At 48.9% G+C, this 14,854-nt stretch overlaps 2 protein-coding genes across 2 annotated transcripts; both read left to right on the forward strand.

Annotated features, from left to right (window-relative positions):
- The first annotated feature begins 148 nt into the window (after positions 1-148).
- Positions 149-9,590, forward strand: SELENOT (selenoprotein T). The gene is made up of 6 exons (XM_082487389.1): positions 149-334; positions 1,908-2,018; positions 3,122-3,248; positions 5,236-5,323; positions 6,761-6,912; positions 8,780-9,590. Exons 1-5 carry the CDS (start codon positions 174-176, stop codon positions 6,883-6,885), a joined length of 612 nt encoding a protein of 203 aa, XP_082343515.1. The 5' UTR covers positions 149-173; the 3' UTR covers positions 6,886-6,912; positions 8,780-9,590.
- Positions 9,591-13,732: 4,142 nt separating this feature from the next.
- Positions 13,733-14,659, forward strand: LOC309674823 (glucose-dependent insulinotropic receptor-like; the record flags this gene model as incomplete). The annotated part of the gene is made up of 1 exon (XM_082486986.1): positions 13,733-14,659. The coding sequence occupies one exon, from the start codon at positions 13,733-13,735 to the stop codon at positions 14,657-14,659; it is 927 nt and encodes a 308-aa protein (XP_082343112.1).
- Between the last annotated feature and the right edge of the window lie 195 nt (positions 14,660-14,854).

Here is a 14,854-nt window from a genome sequence, read left to right on the forward strand (position 1 = left end):
GGTTTTTTTTTGGGTTTTTTTTTTTTTTTTTTTTCCGACGCTAAATTTTTACCAAAACGGGGATTCCGCGGAGCGGGCGAGGGGCGGGGCCTGCCGGGGTCACGTGGCCGCCCGCGCCTGCGCGGAGCGGGGCGGCGCGCGCGTGACCTTGCTGCGGCGGCGGCGGCGGCGAGATGGGCTCGGCGGGGCGGCGGCGGCTGCTGCTGCTGCTGCTGGCGCTGGGGCTGGCGCTGGCGGCGGGGCCGGGCGGCGGCGCGGCGGAACCGGGCGGCCTGCCGGCCAAGAAGCTGCGCATGGCCTACGCCACCGGGCCGCTGCTCAAGTTCCAGATCTGGTGAGGGCGCCCGGCAAGATGGCGGCGCCGGCCGGGCCTACGCCTCCTTCCCCCTCCCTCCCCCTTCCCTCCCCGTCCTCCCTTCAGCGCTGCGGCGGCGGGACCCGGCGGCCGGGCCGGGCCGGGCCGGGCGGGCTGCGCTCGCTCGTCTCTCCGCCGGGGAGCGCCCGGGCGAGATGCCGAGGCGCCGCGGGCCGCCCGAGCCCGGCTGGGCCCTGCCCGGCTGCGCGGGCCCGGTGAGCTGCGGTGGCGCCGGGAAGAGGGAGGGAGGGAGGGAGGCAAGCGGGAGCAGCGTCCCGAGGGCCCCGGCGACGGCGACCCTCGCCCCCGGGGCCCCCCGGACCGCGCTCGGGCCTGGGGTGCTCACCGGACAGCGCTGGAGAAGATGGCTCTGGAAAAATGGCCGCCCGCGATAGAAACCGCGCTTTTCAGGCCCTTTTAATAGCAGACGTGGCATTGATTACCTTTAGGAGGAGTTGCTGTTTTAGCAAAGACTCGGGTGAGGTGGTTACGTTCTCAGTGACTCGGCATTGCTAGCAGTCGGGGCCATCAGGCACCTTCATATGATTCTAAGAAAAATATGGTGTCAGCTGCCCAGAGCAAACCCAGCAGGAGCAGGCAGGGGTGAGGTGGTTCTAGCACATGCAGCTGCCTTGCGGGGGAAAAAGCCACCTCCAGTGCCCGTCGCTGTGTTTCTGAGGTGCTGTGAGGACGGGCAGAGCAGCAGCCGCCACCCGAGCTCACCCGGACGGACAGACCACTGCAGCGGGGCTCCTCGGTGGGGCGGAGGGGAACCGGAATCTTCGCTGCAGACCCTGGAGCAGAGTCTGGCCCGGGTGGTGTCTTGGGCATCTGTGAAGCACCGCAAAAGGCGTGCTCTGTAGGAAGTACTTTGGTTTCTTTAGCAGTAAACTGAGACCAGATAATTTTTATTTCAGTTATTACAGAGACAGCTGGTAGAAATGCGAGCCAAAGTACAGCTCTGTAATATTTAACTCTTTTGTAGTTAATCTGGTCATCCTTACACAGCAATAACTGGGAGCCATGTTACCTGTCTGTGGGCAGTCCCAGAAGGAGTTAAATTTAACTAGCGAGGAATTAAAACAGTATCGTGTGAAACTTTTGCGTGGTTTTTTTTTTTTTTTTTTTGGACAGGGAGCAAGGCATTACTTACGCTGACTTTCTAACTTAATAGCTCTTTATGGGGGAAACAAGCGATTCCTTGGTCAGTGGGCTGTACCAAAGCATTGTGTCTATGCTAGTAAGTGAAAACAAGTTTGTGTAAAACCAAGTGCCTGGCCAGCTGTCAGGATTTTTGATGTGTAACTTAGCTGTGAATCAGTTTTCATCTTTGGCATGAAGAACTGTAGTTTTACTTTATACTAAATTGGTTATGAGCGATGTGAGTACTGGTGTTGCCAGTTTAGCAGTGACTGTGCTCTGGGCAATCCTGCTTTAGCAGGGGAGTTGGTCTAGATGATCTCTAGAGGTCCCTTCCAACTCTGAAAATTCCGTGATTCCGTGACTTTAACATACAGCACTCCAGTTTCGGTGACAATCCCTGTCTGTTTAGTGTCTCCTGAGGCTACAGGCGGGTGTTTGAGGAGTACATGCGGGTTATTAGCCAGCGGTACCCAGACATCCGAATTGAAGGGGAAAACTACCTTCCTCAACCTATATATAGGTAAGCAAACGACTAGCAGCACTAATTGTCTTTTTTCCAATATGTATGTTCAGCATGGTGAGTGGTGAACGTGTGCACTTACACTTAAATAATACTGAAAATGGAAACTTAGGTGGTTTTTTTTCTTTCCTGTTACGGTTACATACAAGCTCGGTTATGTTTTCACTTGCAGATAGGCACCTTAGTTTTCCATACAAATATTGCTATCTGGGTATCTATGATGAGACCTGTTGTGTTCCAACCTAAAGTAAATTACGTAATCCACTTTTTTCACAGCAAATTTTTGCAGCTTTCCTTCATGAGGTATCTGTGCATAAATTCATATTTGTTGATCAGCTTATGCACTCAGTGAGAAATTCCTGTAATAGGTTGAGATTGCAGAGGAGGGAAGAGCTTGTTTTTAACATCTAAATCAGGGAGAGCTAACCTCATTGGAGAGACTGCCAGGATGATCTTCGTCTGGGGGCGAAAGCCCGAAGAAATTTGGAAAAAGACAAAACAAAAATAGTGTTATTCCTATTATTTAAACCATTGTGTGCACGCCAGAGAGCGATGCCGTAGTTACTGTGGTGGCTTTTGAACCACTTCTTGACCTAATTACTGTAATAATTACAATGATAAGAATGCTACAAGATTGAATACCTCAGTGTAAATTTGCTCTCTGACTATAGGTTTAATTCTTACAAGGAACTGTAGGGATTTCTGCATCTGCTGGGAAAATGCTTTACGAGGAAGTTGTGTATGTCAATTAAACATGTCTCTATAAGATGGAACACCTTCTTTAAGAAACCAAATGTATTATCCAGTTTAGACATGTATTGGTTAAAAGCAAATTTCTATTTGATGTCTGCTTAGAAAAAAAAATATTAAATTATCTGTATGCATGGTACACAGGAGTGGTATCCCGAGGATGTGTGTGGTTGTTAATGTGGACTGCTTTTGGGTTTTTTTTTTGCAGCAAGATAAACTTACTTAGTTTTTTATGTCCTCTGAAACACTTGTACACTATCAGAATTCTTCTAATTAGGTGAATTATAACTATATAGTGGTGAAGCAGTAACTGTGAACCTTCTAAGTTACTTTTATGTGTTGTCTTTTGATAGGCACATAGCATCCTTCCTGTCTGTCTTCAAACTAGTATTAATAGGCTTAATAATCGTTGGCAAGGATCCATTTGCTTTCTTTGGCATGCAAGCTCCAAGCATCTGGCAGTGGGGCCAAGAAAATAAGGTAAACAGCATACTTCCTTCTTTTATTTTGAAAAAGTAGTTTTAGAATGACTTCATGAGATTGCTCTGGGAGTACTTCACAATTGTTACTGGCTTAACTTTCATATGCTGCAGCCTTAACAGGGCCTTTCGGCTTCTATATCTAAATATACTTGAGAATTTTACAGTAGCATAATCGTTCTTACAGTAGCATAAGTAGTGCTTCGTGTTTTTAACAGACCCAGATTTCATTCTCAGCATCTGTCTTTCCAAGCTGATGATGCTGCAGAGGGACAGCTGAGGTTAACGTTACTGACAAAGAAGATAAAAGATTTCTTTATTTTTTGGGCTCAAGAGTAGCGTTTCAAGCTGGTATTGTTCGTGTTAAAATTACAGCTTCCCTTTTCTATTGTCTAATAACTATTTCACAGTTGTTGCTTTTGTCAGATTTTTAATTGATTAGGCGTGCAATTTGATGGTGATGAGAAAAATCGAGTTGAAATTTTGTGGGTGTTTTTGGCAAACATACTCTGGCATGACAGACTGTGCCTTGTGGGATGAATATCCCTGTGAGTCAGTACTAACGGTGCTAACAGATTAATGTTGTTGAACTCTGATTTATAATGACCTTGTTCCAGATTTATTCTACTAAAAAAAAAAGGCAATTTACGTTTATTAACCTTTATATATTTTATTGGTGCACAGATCCTCAAAACTGAGCTACCCAGCGCAGTGGGTCTCTGTCACCAGTCAGTTTGAACATACAGAAGCTGTAGTGTATCCTGTTTAATTAAATAGGCCAAGTACACTACCGAGCTAGGCTGGCTGCGGTGTCTGTCGTGCTTTAACCCCAGCTGGCAACTAGAACCATGCAGCCGCTCGCTCACCCCCCCTGCCTTTTTCCTCCCACAGGAAGTGTGAGGGGGAAGAGGGGGGGAAATGGAAGGGAAAGGAAAGAAAAAAAAAAAACCTGGTGGGTTGAGATAAAGACAGTTTAATAGAAACAATAACAGAAAGGGAAAAGTAGTAATAATAATGATGACGCTGGAAACTCACCACCCAGTGAACTGGCGCTGTCTGGAGCAGTGATTGCGGATTCCCGCCCTCGGCTGACCCCCATTTCTATACTGAGCCTGAGGTCTATGGTATGGGATAGTCCTTTGGCCATGCCATCGTTCTGTCTGGGCTTCTGTGGGAAGCTGAAAAAAGTCTTTGAACAGCGTAAACATCACTTGCCAACAGCTGGGACTGATAGGTATTACTGACATTCCCTTCACAGCAATCACCAGGCAGAAAATTAACTCCTTCCCAGTTGAAACCAGGACAGCGTCTCTGTTGTAAACAACATCTCTCCCAGGCTAAATTCTTTGGTGTTGCAGTAACCTGTGTGAATGTGCCCTTGTGCGTGAAAAGGGAATTATAAAGATGTTGGCGATGGAGGGAGATGCTGTGTTGCTGGAGATCGCATCATTTCATCCTGAGGCACCAACATGCAAAGAAAATTCCAGATGATTAGCTTGAAGAAATGCTGGAGGGTTGACAGTTCTTGTGAACAAATGCAGTTTGACTTGCTCTGCTCTTTGTGTCTAGGCCTTTGGTTCGTTGAAATGAAGTGTTATTCTGAAAATGACAGGCAACACGCAGGAATGGCTGCGTTCCCTTGTCATCCTGCAAGTGCCATCACAGCCACGTACTTCTGCAAACTGGCTGTTGAGATGTGCATAGATTTGTGGAGGAAAGGAGCGGGAAGATGTAACTTGGTTTGAATCAGGAGTATGACTTGTGTGGTTTCAGAACTATTTTGATACCTGTCTTGGGAAAGCAGCGTGCACGATCTCTTTAAAAAGAGGATGAAAGGAAGATCTCTATGCGATTGGAAGATTACTTGATAAGTTGTAGAGGGGAATTCAGAGACACCTGTAAACTTCCAGTGCTTAGTGAGAGTGAATGAAATAAGCTGTGGCTCACACGGCTGAAGGATCAGGGATTCTCTCTCTGTTCTCTCCTAGGTTTATGCTTGTATGATGGTCTTCTTCCTGAGCAACATGATTGAGAACCAGTGTATGTCAACAGGTGCATTTGAAATAACATTGAATGGTGAGCAGAGAACTTTCTGTTTAAGGGAATCGCATTGCGTTTTATGTGTACGCACAGATTTTTGAGAGCTGTTGTGTTGGGGAGTGAGGGATGATGTTATGAAACGTGTGTTTCAAAATGTGATTGTATGTGGTAATTGACATCCATTTTGAAGCTTCAGGTGTTATGTATCACAATAAATGTCTTATTAAGCAGTTTATACAGATGTCAGTTACATATATTTTAACATAGCTGTGTAAAAACTTATGTAGAGGAATGCTCGGTCACTTGGAGTAACTGTATTATGTTTTTTCTTTGCCTGTGATGTGCATTAAGTAAGAAATGTTCAACTAGGGAAGCGTACTCTCCAGTTAATTAGATGCCTTCCCTATCCTGTTTTCTAATGTGGTTTAGCCTTGGAATCCTGTTGAATCCATTGCTATTCCCAGATTTTCAGTACCAGCGGACAGCAATACTTTTTTTTTTTTAGGTTAAAGAGTCTGTGGACCTTTAGCCTTCAAATAATTTTATGGTTTTAAAGATGGATGGACTACAGAATTTTTCAGGCTCTAGGTACAAGTCTGTAATCTAGCTCTGTGCTTTATAATCTCAATTTATGATTGTGCAGGATGCATTTCAATATAGTGGATTCTAGGTCAAGTCATACACTGCAGAACCTTTTAAAGAGTGACTGTATTGCACCAAAGTAGTTGAACTTGCTGCACTTCCAGTCCTAAATCTCAGATTAGAATTGGCAGCAGAGCCTTCCCTGGGGGGAACAGTTACATCTGGTCATCTGTAAGATTCTGGGGCAATGCGGTTCCAGTCTGGCTTTTGTTTAATGTAGGTGACAGCAATTGTATTTTTCAGTGTGGGTTCATGAAGTGCTATAGCAGTGAGGGATATTTGAGGGAGTAAGTATTTGTCAACATCAGAAATGAATGTTGTGTTTACCCTAAAGTGTTTATGGACTGTGCTGACTTTTATATTGGGGGGGGGGGGGGGGGAATGGTTGCAGCTACTTTGTGTGGAATGTTCCATGCCAGATCTTGGTAAGCGGAACTTTTGAGGGTCAGCCTTAGACGTTAGGTAGAAGTGAGATGAACGCTAATGAGACCCACAAGTTCCAAACATTTAGCGATGGTTTAAAAACTCAATATGCTATTCTGCCAGTCACTGATCTATTTTTAGATGTTTTGTCTATGGCTATTTTGAACTTCTAAATCCATATGATGTACTTCTAAATGGAAGCATTAGACTCTTTGCTCTCGTTGGACTGGGTTTAGTATAACCAGAGGTTTGAAGCATTGTTGACCCGGACATTTCTCTCAATATAAAACAGTACCAACTTGCATAGCTTCTTAGATCTTTTACATTTTATGGTTAAACTAGCCCTGTGTGTTTTCTGACTTTGTCAATGTAATGGTGCGTTTCTCCCCTCCCTGTGTTTTGTGGTAGATGTTCCAGTGTGGTCCAAGCTAGAGTCTGGCCACCTGCCTTCCATGCAGCAGCTTGTACAAATTCTCGATAACGAAATGAAGCTCAATGTGCACATGGAGTCAATGCCTCATCATCGATCATAGCCCCATCTATCAGCACTGAAACTTCTTGTAAGTCTTCTTCCAGTCACCAGCTGCCTGTTGACGCGGATGTGAAGGACCACATGTCGCAGATTGAACATTATAATAGTATATTTGTTCATTTAGAAGTGTTTTACTGGAGAACCAGCTCTAGTGACTTTCAGTGAATTGACGTGTATGATTTTACAGATACTGTTTTGGTGGGAGGTTTTGGGTTGGGGTTTGCTCTGCCCGTTTTTAAACTGGAATCTGGCATTCCTTTGGGCAGAAAAAATGTGTTCCTGTGTGCGGAAGGCCTTAAGTTAGTGACCTGTATTATGCAGGGATCAGAAAACACACTGCATTACGTGCCTTGAAATAGTTATGTGCAAAGGGTTTCTCTGTAACTTAGAACCTAAATGAATTGCAGGACCCTAGAAAGTAGAAAACTTTTTTGCTCCCAGCTGCGTGCTTTGCTGTTGTAACCTTTGGCACATATTCCTTGACTGTTAGAAGAGGGTTCGCATCCGTACTTTTATATTTTATGACAAACCAATTCTGTGTTCCTACATCACTTGTGACTTTCAAAACATTTATTATGATTTTTCATAGGAACATTGATATGCTACAAAAAGACTATCTTGGTGCAAAAATTGGCAGTTGACCCTTGGGAGACCACTTAAGTGAAGTACTGATTAGCTGTGGTGCAGTTTTTGGCACAGGAACACTTTGGTTTGAGAGACTGGTTTCTTGGCGCTACCTTGCCGACAGACACCCCGCTCTCAAGGGACAGACCCTGCGCTCCCGTTTCTCTCAACTGACATCTTGCAACTGTCCCACCACCTTAAACCCATCTGTGGGCCCCAGCTGTAGCATTTAATGACTGGCTCTGTGCAAACACCTGCACAGATTTCCTTTGGAGCTCTGTTTAACGTGATTTGGCTTCTGGAAAGTTGTATTTACATCAGCAAGAAAGTAGTGCATGGAGGTGTACGTTGAGAGAAACAGGAGCTCTGTCAGGTCTCACTCCCGGTAGGAATCCATGCTCTGTAACCCGGGCGCTCTGCTGTTTCTCACTGCTTCAGAGCTCAGACTGCAAACCCCACTTTTTAGCCCTATGGATCTCTCCTTCCAGTGACGCTCCTGCGCGTCCTGCTGGGGAGAGCAGTTCAGAGAAATTGTTCCCTCCGAGCCTTCATGCGGGGAACATGAGCAGCAGTTGACTTCCGATGCCTGCAGGCATGTCCTGTTTGTTCCGTTACGTCTGATTTGTCCCAGTAATTTAGCAAAAGACATCTTAATTGTGAAATAAGTTGTTTTGTATTTTTGAAGTATTACTTAGTATTAAAAAGTTTGGTGTTTCCTGTACTTTTCAGATGGGCTTGCTGAAGCCCAGCGTCCTGTAGGTATGGATTTGGAGGGTCTCGGGCAGTATTCTTTGCTGCAAAGTAGATTGATGTCACTTTTAAGCTTACAAAGCATGCTAAGACGACTCTTGTGTAGAATTTTATTTAATGGGATATGAGTTTAGAAAAGCAGCAACGCCCATGCCTTCAGTTGTATTTCCATCCATGTGGGAAGTAACACTACCGGTTAGCAGAGTCTGATAGTGAGACTTAGTGGCTTTTGCTTTAATGTCTCCTTAGCTAAATTCCTGCTAATGCAATGTCGTTCTGATGGTATCCTTGTAGGCTATTGCCCGGAATGAAATACTAAGAGAACTTTCTTGTCGTGAGTCACCACCTCCCAAGAGATGGTGCTTGTAACTCGGGTTTTATAACGCGAAGCGTGCGTGGCCTGTTGTTCTCGGTAGTGTACCAGCAATGCCTCGGCGCTCTGTTCCGGCGGTGTGGGAGATGGCTCGCTCGTTTAGCGCAGGAGAGGTTGCCGACTGTAATGCTTGTGTCTCCGTTTCCAGGCATTAAGTGGTGATTTCCAAAGGCAGCGCGGCTCGGACCCATGAAGGCCTGTACTGAAGACAGCTCGCTGTTGGTACAGACTGGATGCTTCTCTCGCAGCCGCGTTGTGCCTCCTGAAAAAAAACTTAATGAAAGACCTCTTTCAGTGCTGGCGTGTTCCAGATACTGCACAGTCATGGAGTGCAATAATACTGTATAGTTTTTTTAAGATTTCATTCGACCAGTTCATAGCTCAACAATGCAGGCATTACTAATTGTAACTTATTTTATAGTCATGTTTCACACAATGGCAGATTGAGTTGATACCTAATTTTTCCTCAGAAAAAACGTTTGTTTAATCTGTTGTATTTTATATGAATTTATGTTCTTTTTGTAGTTTAAAATGAAGTTATAGGAATGTCGGATATTGTCCTAAACTGTTAAGTAATTGACAGCTGTCTATCAAATATCTCCAATGTGGTTAAAGCAGGTTTGTATATTTTTCAAAATATATGGCAGAGTTGAACAGTGCATTATATACTAAATTATATAAACAAAATTATATGCAGAGTAGTTACATCATTTTGTGACTTCAGTAAAAATTAAGATCAACTGCTTTATAAATTGCGTCGGCCAGCTCAGGAGGTTTTTCCTCGACCATTCTGAAGAGATGAAAAGCTGGGCCTTCCTACTGTCCTAAATAGAAACCGAGAAGGTTAATTTAAATAGAGAGTTCTCATTTGCTGTGTGAACTACCTTGTTTGAGTCACTGATGGATATTCTTGGAATTGCAATTGAAAAAATGCATAAAAAGCCTACTTTCCAAAGTCATTAATCTTGTGTTTGTCTTGTCTGAGCCCCCGACAACCTCTGTGTGCTGGAAGGAACACACGGAGCTTTGTCCTCCCCTTCACGCGCCTGCCAGAATTCGGCTGCCATTGGAGCTGAGGTGCTGTTGTGCCGGGGAACCCCGCTGGGCTGAGGTGAAGTCTGAATGCAGTTCTGCTGCGGGGGGCGACCCTCGGGTTGGCTTCCCGAGGCGTTGGGGGCTGCAGCTCCCGCGCTGCAGTTTCTCTTCACCATCAGGTCTCCTGACCACCAGTGGCCGAGTGGCCGCTGCTCTGGCACCTGTGTGGGGAGGTGCAGCCCCGGCAGCACCTGCCTCCCACTCCGTGTTTTGTCCCTGCTCCGAGCTACAGGGTTTTACACACCTTGTAAAACAGCTGGAGTACTGTCTGGATACTTCTGGATCCTAGGAGAGGGCTGGAGCCCCTCTGCTGGGAGGACAGGCTGGGAGAGGTGGGGGGAGTCAGCCTGGAGAAGAGGAGGCTCTGGGGAGACCTCAGAGCCCCTTCCAGTGCCCAAAGGGGCTCCAGGAGCGCTGGGGAGGGACTCTGGGTCAGGGAGGGGAGCCGTGGGATGAGGGGGAACGGTTTGACACTGATAGAGGGGAGATTGAGATGAGATATTGTGAAGAAATTGTGCGGGCGGTGAGCCCCTGGGGCAGGGTGCCCCGAGAAGCTGTGGCTGCCCCATCCCTGGAGGTGTTCAAGGCCGGGTTGGACGGGGCTGGGAGCAACCTGGGCTGGGGGGAGGTGTCCCTGCCCAGGGCAGGGGGTGGCACTGGGGGGGCTTTGAGGCCCCTTCCCACCCAAACCGTTCTGTGATTCTTACTTAACATTGTCTTTGGATGGGGAGGGAGATTCTCTGTTGCGGTGGTGATCAGATGAGAAGGGAGTCTGCAGAGCAGTGACAAAGGCAGCTGTCACGGCATGAGAGAACTGTCTTTGACCCTCCCCAAGGCTTTAGGGACTGATGTCAGAAATGCGTTGGGTAACCAAGGCTCTGCCCACCCAGCTGAGAGAAAAGCCAATGTCAGTTGTTATAAAGGTGTTGCCCATCACAACCGTTAAGACACAATGGGCTAAAGGCCACTTTGACTCTGTGATGAAATCATCTCTTTAGGTAATTCCTGCCTTCTCTTCTGAAATAGATGAACCAAAGTTTTCTAGTGTGGATACAGTTTTAGTTTCTCATTAATTGTACACTTCAGACAAATTAGACAGAAAACAAATAAATGCACAGATGTGTTGCTAGGCTAAGATTTTCCGTGAGCCGTTTGTGTTATCACCCTCACAATATTTGCTCACGATCCGCCTGCTGCCTCCCATGTTCCTGCTCTTCCATCTGAGCAAGGTGGTTTATGGGTACACTGGGGTTAGCTATGCGAAAACCTTTGCTGACATCCCTTAAATGTACCAGAAGCTTTGTCCGTTGGGGGGCTTTTTTTCATGGGCTGGACCAAGCCCCACGGTCACTGTTCACAGAGCACTTAGAAACAGAAGAACAGAACAATAAAATGGAAATAAAGAACCTTGATGGTCATTAAAGGCAGCAATACCCACCAACCTTCCTATAAACCAGTTGCCAAACACCAGTTGATGACTCGGTGTTTGTGGTGCTTTAGCCAGGAGAGCTCGTTCTAGTCTGAAATTGGTGCTTCCTGAAGTGGAACGAGGACACAAGCCCAGCTGGGCAGTTTTTGGGTCCCAGGCAGCCGGAGCCTGCCAGCCTGCCTCCAGCAGCACCCAGGGGACAGACCTTGGGCGGGATACGCTGCTTCCCAGTCACCCTCCTGCCCTTCCTGCCCCCAGAAATACTCAGTACGGGGCTCTCTGCGCCCTCGGTGCTTTCTGTGTATTCGGTAACCCTGAAAGGGTTTCTTCTCCTTGAATCATCTTATTAACTCGTCTTTCTTTTGTGGAGTTGGGTCTGACAACCATCACTGCTCGGCGCGGCGGGAAACCCATATACCCATGTGGTGTCCTGGTGTTAAAATTGCAGCTTTTTGCTCTCCTGTCCTGCACAATGCTACTTTGTAATGTTAAAATGAAGGTGTAATGACCCATTTATCTAAAAAAGCCCTGTTTGACCATTCGATTGATTTCACCCATATGCAAAATGGATATTAAATAATAAATCTGAGGGGCAGATTCAAGCTCGTTGATCTTGGCTTGTTAAGCACGAGGGTAGATGATACAGGTCCGGTGGAGCTGCTGTGAGCTGGGTGCAGACTAGGGAAGGACAAAAAAATGTGTCTCGCATTTCCCACTGTGAGTGCAGAGAAACGGGCTGTTGTGCGTAAGCCGCTTGCAGCAGAGATCTGTCTTTGGGTCTCATCTTGTGCTGGTGTAAATCAGACATAACCTGCTAAAAACTGGAATGACAATGGCATAGCAAGTCAAAATCAAACTCCCAGGTGTGATGTTCTTCTTCCTAAAGCAAAGATTTAGAATCTAGACGATATTTAATCTAATCAAAGATTTTCACCCGAGCCACTGTGCCCGAGCCTGCAGAGTTTTGCGGGACGGGCCGTGCGGCAGCAGGACGCTGCTCAGCCTTGGGCCCTGTGGTGTGGGGGGATGGTCCCTCAGTCCCTCTTTGGGGAAAGCTCTGAAATCGCCTGGGCACGGAGCGGCGAGGGGCAGCTGGCAGTGGGCATGTGTCAATGCCCCCCAGTTCTGGTGATTTTAGTATGCGATTTTGCCCAGTGGGCTGCGTTACAGGCTTTGGCGTGGAACTAAACCTCAGTTATTCTGTAGAACATCTGGTTCCTGCCCCTCCCAAAGGCTCTGCACCCCACTGACAGCCCCGTGGACAGAGCCACGCGAGCCCGGCTGTGCGAGCAGGACCAGTCCCCGCCACCATCCCTGTCCCGAGGATGGGGCTTCTCCAGGCGCTGGGGCTGGCCGGCGCTGTGCGCGGCTGCCTGGCTACGACGCGTGGCCCGAGCCCCTTCCGAGTGGTGTTTGCAGGGCTGTTAGCAGAGCCATCGTGGCGCTCATTAACAAGAACTTGCAACTAATAGCTGTCTTGGACTGGCAGACGTAAATTCCAAATCTGTAATAAATGTGAACTTAATGAATATAGTATGTTTATCCAGAGCCTAATTTGACATAAAATGGATTTTTTTTTTTTTTTGATTCGTTTACTGTGCAACTTCCTACTAGTGTTGTGGTTGCAGCCGTGTAGAGTAAAAGCTCATTTAGTGCGTGCGTGCTGACCTGTGGCCAGGAGAACCTGATAAAAGGTGGGACAGTGAGGAACCCCTCAAGCATCGCCCCACTCCCCGCTGTCTCTAGTGTGCCCTCATTTCCCATGGCCGTAGCAGAGGGACCTTCAAGGTTTTCTGTACCAGCCAGGGCAGCGCTGCCCGGCTGTGCCCCGGCTGCCCCAGGCCCGAGGAGGCTCTTCCTTTGCCATTCCCCTTCCCTGTGTGCTCCCATCCATGAGCGGGGTCCGGAGACTGTGAGGTGTCCCTGGGTCGGATGCTGCACGTGGCAGCCTGGGCCGAGCGCTCAGCGCGGTGTCCTGGCGCAGCAGGTATTCCTGTGACCCCACACCTCCCTGTGGCCGAGAGGCAGTGCCCGAGGAAGCCAGTGCTGTGGCTGCCGGGCTGCGGGCGCTGCGCTGGGAGGGGATGATGCTGGCTCGCTGGGAGGAGCGCACGCCACCCGCGTTCCCATCCTCGCTGAGTGCTCGTCTCGGCTTTGTTTGGCGAAGCTGCTCCTTATCGCTCTGCGTCAGAGGCGTGCTTGGGAGCCGGCCGACTGGGCGCATTCACTCTGCAGCGGCTCGTGCTGAGCACAGGTGAGGACTCTGGCTCTTCTGCATCTCAGAGCACCCCTGCGGGCATGGAGCAAAATCAGATGGGTACGATGAAGGCCAAGAGCCCTAGAAAGACCACTGGCAACTCGTGGCAGCTGGGAAGGTCCTGGAGGTCTCCTGAGATGGACAAAGTGCCCCTTAGAGAACTGACTGATGTGCTCCTGGCCTCGGGCTGCAGCTGGAGGGGCTGAGGCACTTTTGTGCCATCCCTCTAAGCTCAGCCGCACATCTCCTTGTGGTGGGGTTTTTCTGTGCTGGGGCCAAGTTTTCCTGCGCATGTCTTTCAACCCTCCTCGCCAGGGAAAATGGTCAACCTCCTGTACGCGGTGCTGCACTCCCTCCTGAGCTGCCTCATCCCCCCGGCCAACCTGCTGGTGATCGTGGCTGTCTACCAGCTGATGAGGAAGCAGCCAGGCACCAGCTATGTCTACATCCTCAACCTGGCCACTGCCGACCTGCTGGTGGGTGTGATGTGCATCGCCGAGGCGCTGGATGACATCCTTGATGGGGATTTTGACCGCAGCAAGTCCTTCTGCCTCCTGCGCATCGCCATGAGCATGACACCTTGTATCGGCTCCATCCTGACCCTGCTCCTGATCTCCCTGGACAGGTACCTGGCGGTGACACTGCCGCTCTCCTACCCCACCCTCCTGAAGAAAACGCCCATGGTCCTCTCCCTTGTTGTCCTCTGGATGCTCTCCTCCTTTTTCGGGCACTTGCCTCTCATCTTGCCCTCCCTCCAGCGAAGCAACTACACGGGTTACTGTGGGCTCCTGTACGCGGCCAAGAGCGAGTACCTCTACACGATCTGCTTCGGCATCTTTGCTCCATCCCTGCTGGTGCTGGTGTGCCTGCACGTCTGGGTGGGCAGCATCGCCTACGTGCAGCACAGGCGGCTCCGGCATGCCTGCATCCAGGCGGGGGCTCCCCGCACCCGCCTGCGCCACTTCAAGGCGCTGCGGACGGTGCTCATCGTCCTTGTTGGCTTCAGCCTCTCCTGGGGCCCCTACCTGGTGGGGGGCACCGTGCAGGCCGCCTGCAGCTCCTGCAACCTGGCCGGCCCGCTCAAGGATGCCTTATTCCTGCTGGGTGAGACCAACTCCCTCATCAACCCCCTCGTCTATGCCCTGTACAGCAAAGACATCCGGAGCCACCTCGCAAAGCTGCTCAGGTGCAGGATGAAGGGCCAGGTGAAGCCCCTGGCCTCGAACGTCCAAACGGTTGGGAGCTGAGTTGGGGACTGGCCTGAGGCACCCGGTTCATGAGGGGTCCGTGCCCCACCATCTCTGCCCGTGCTGCTGCTGTGGCTGCTGGGCCCACAGCGGGAGGGGAATGCGGGGTGCCCGGTGCAGCAGAGCATTCCCACTTCATCAGCTGTTTATGAGCTGCTGCCAAGAGGCTGCGGTTCATCCATGCTCTCTGCTGTC

Source organism: Vanellus vanellus, assembly GCF_965231255.1.
Source record: "Vanellus vanellus genome assembly, chromosome: 8".
Lineage (NCBI taxonomy): Eukaryota > Metazoa > Chordata > Aves > Charadriiformes > Charadriidae > Vanellus > Vanellus vanellus.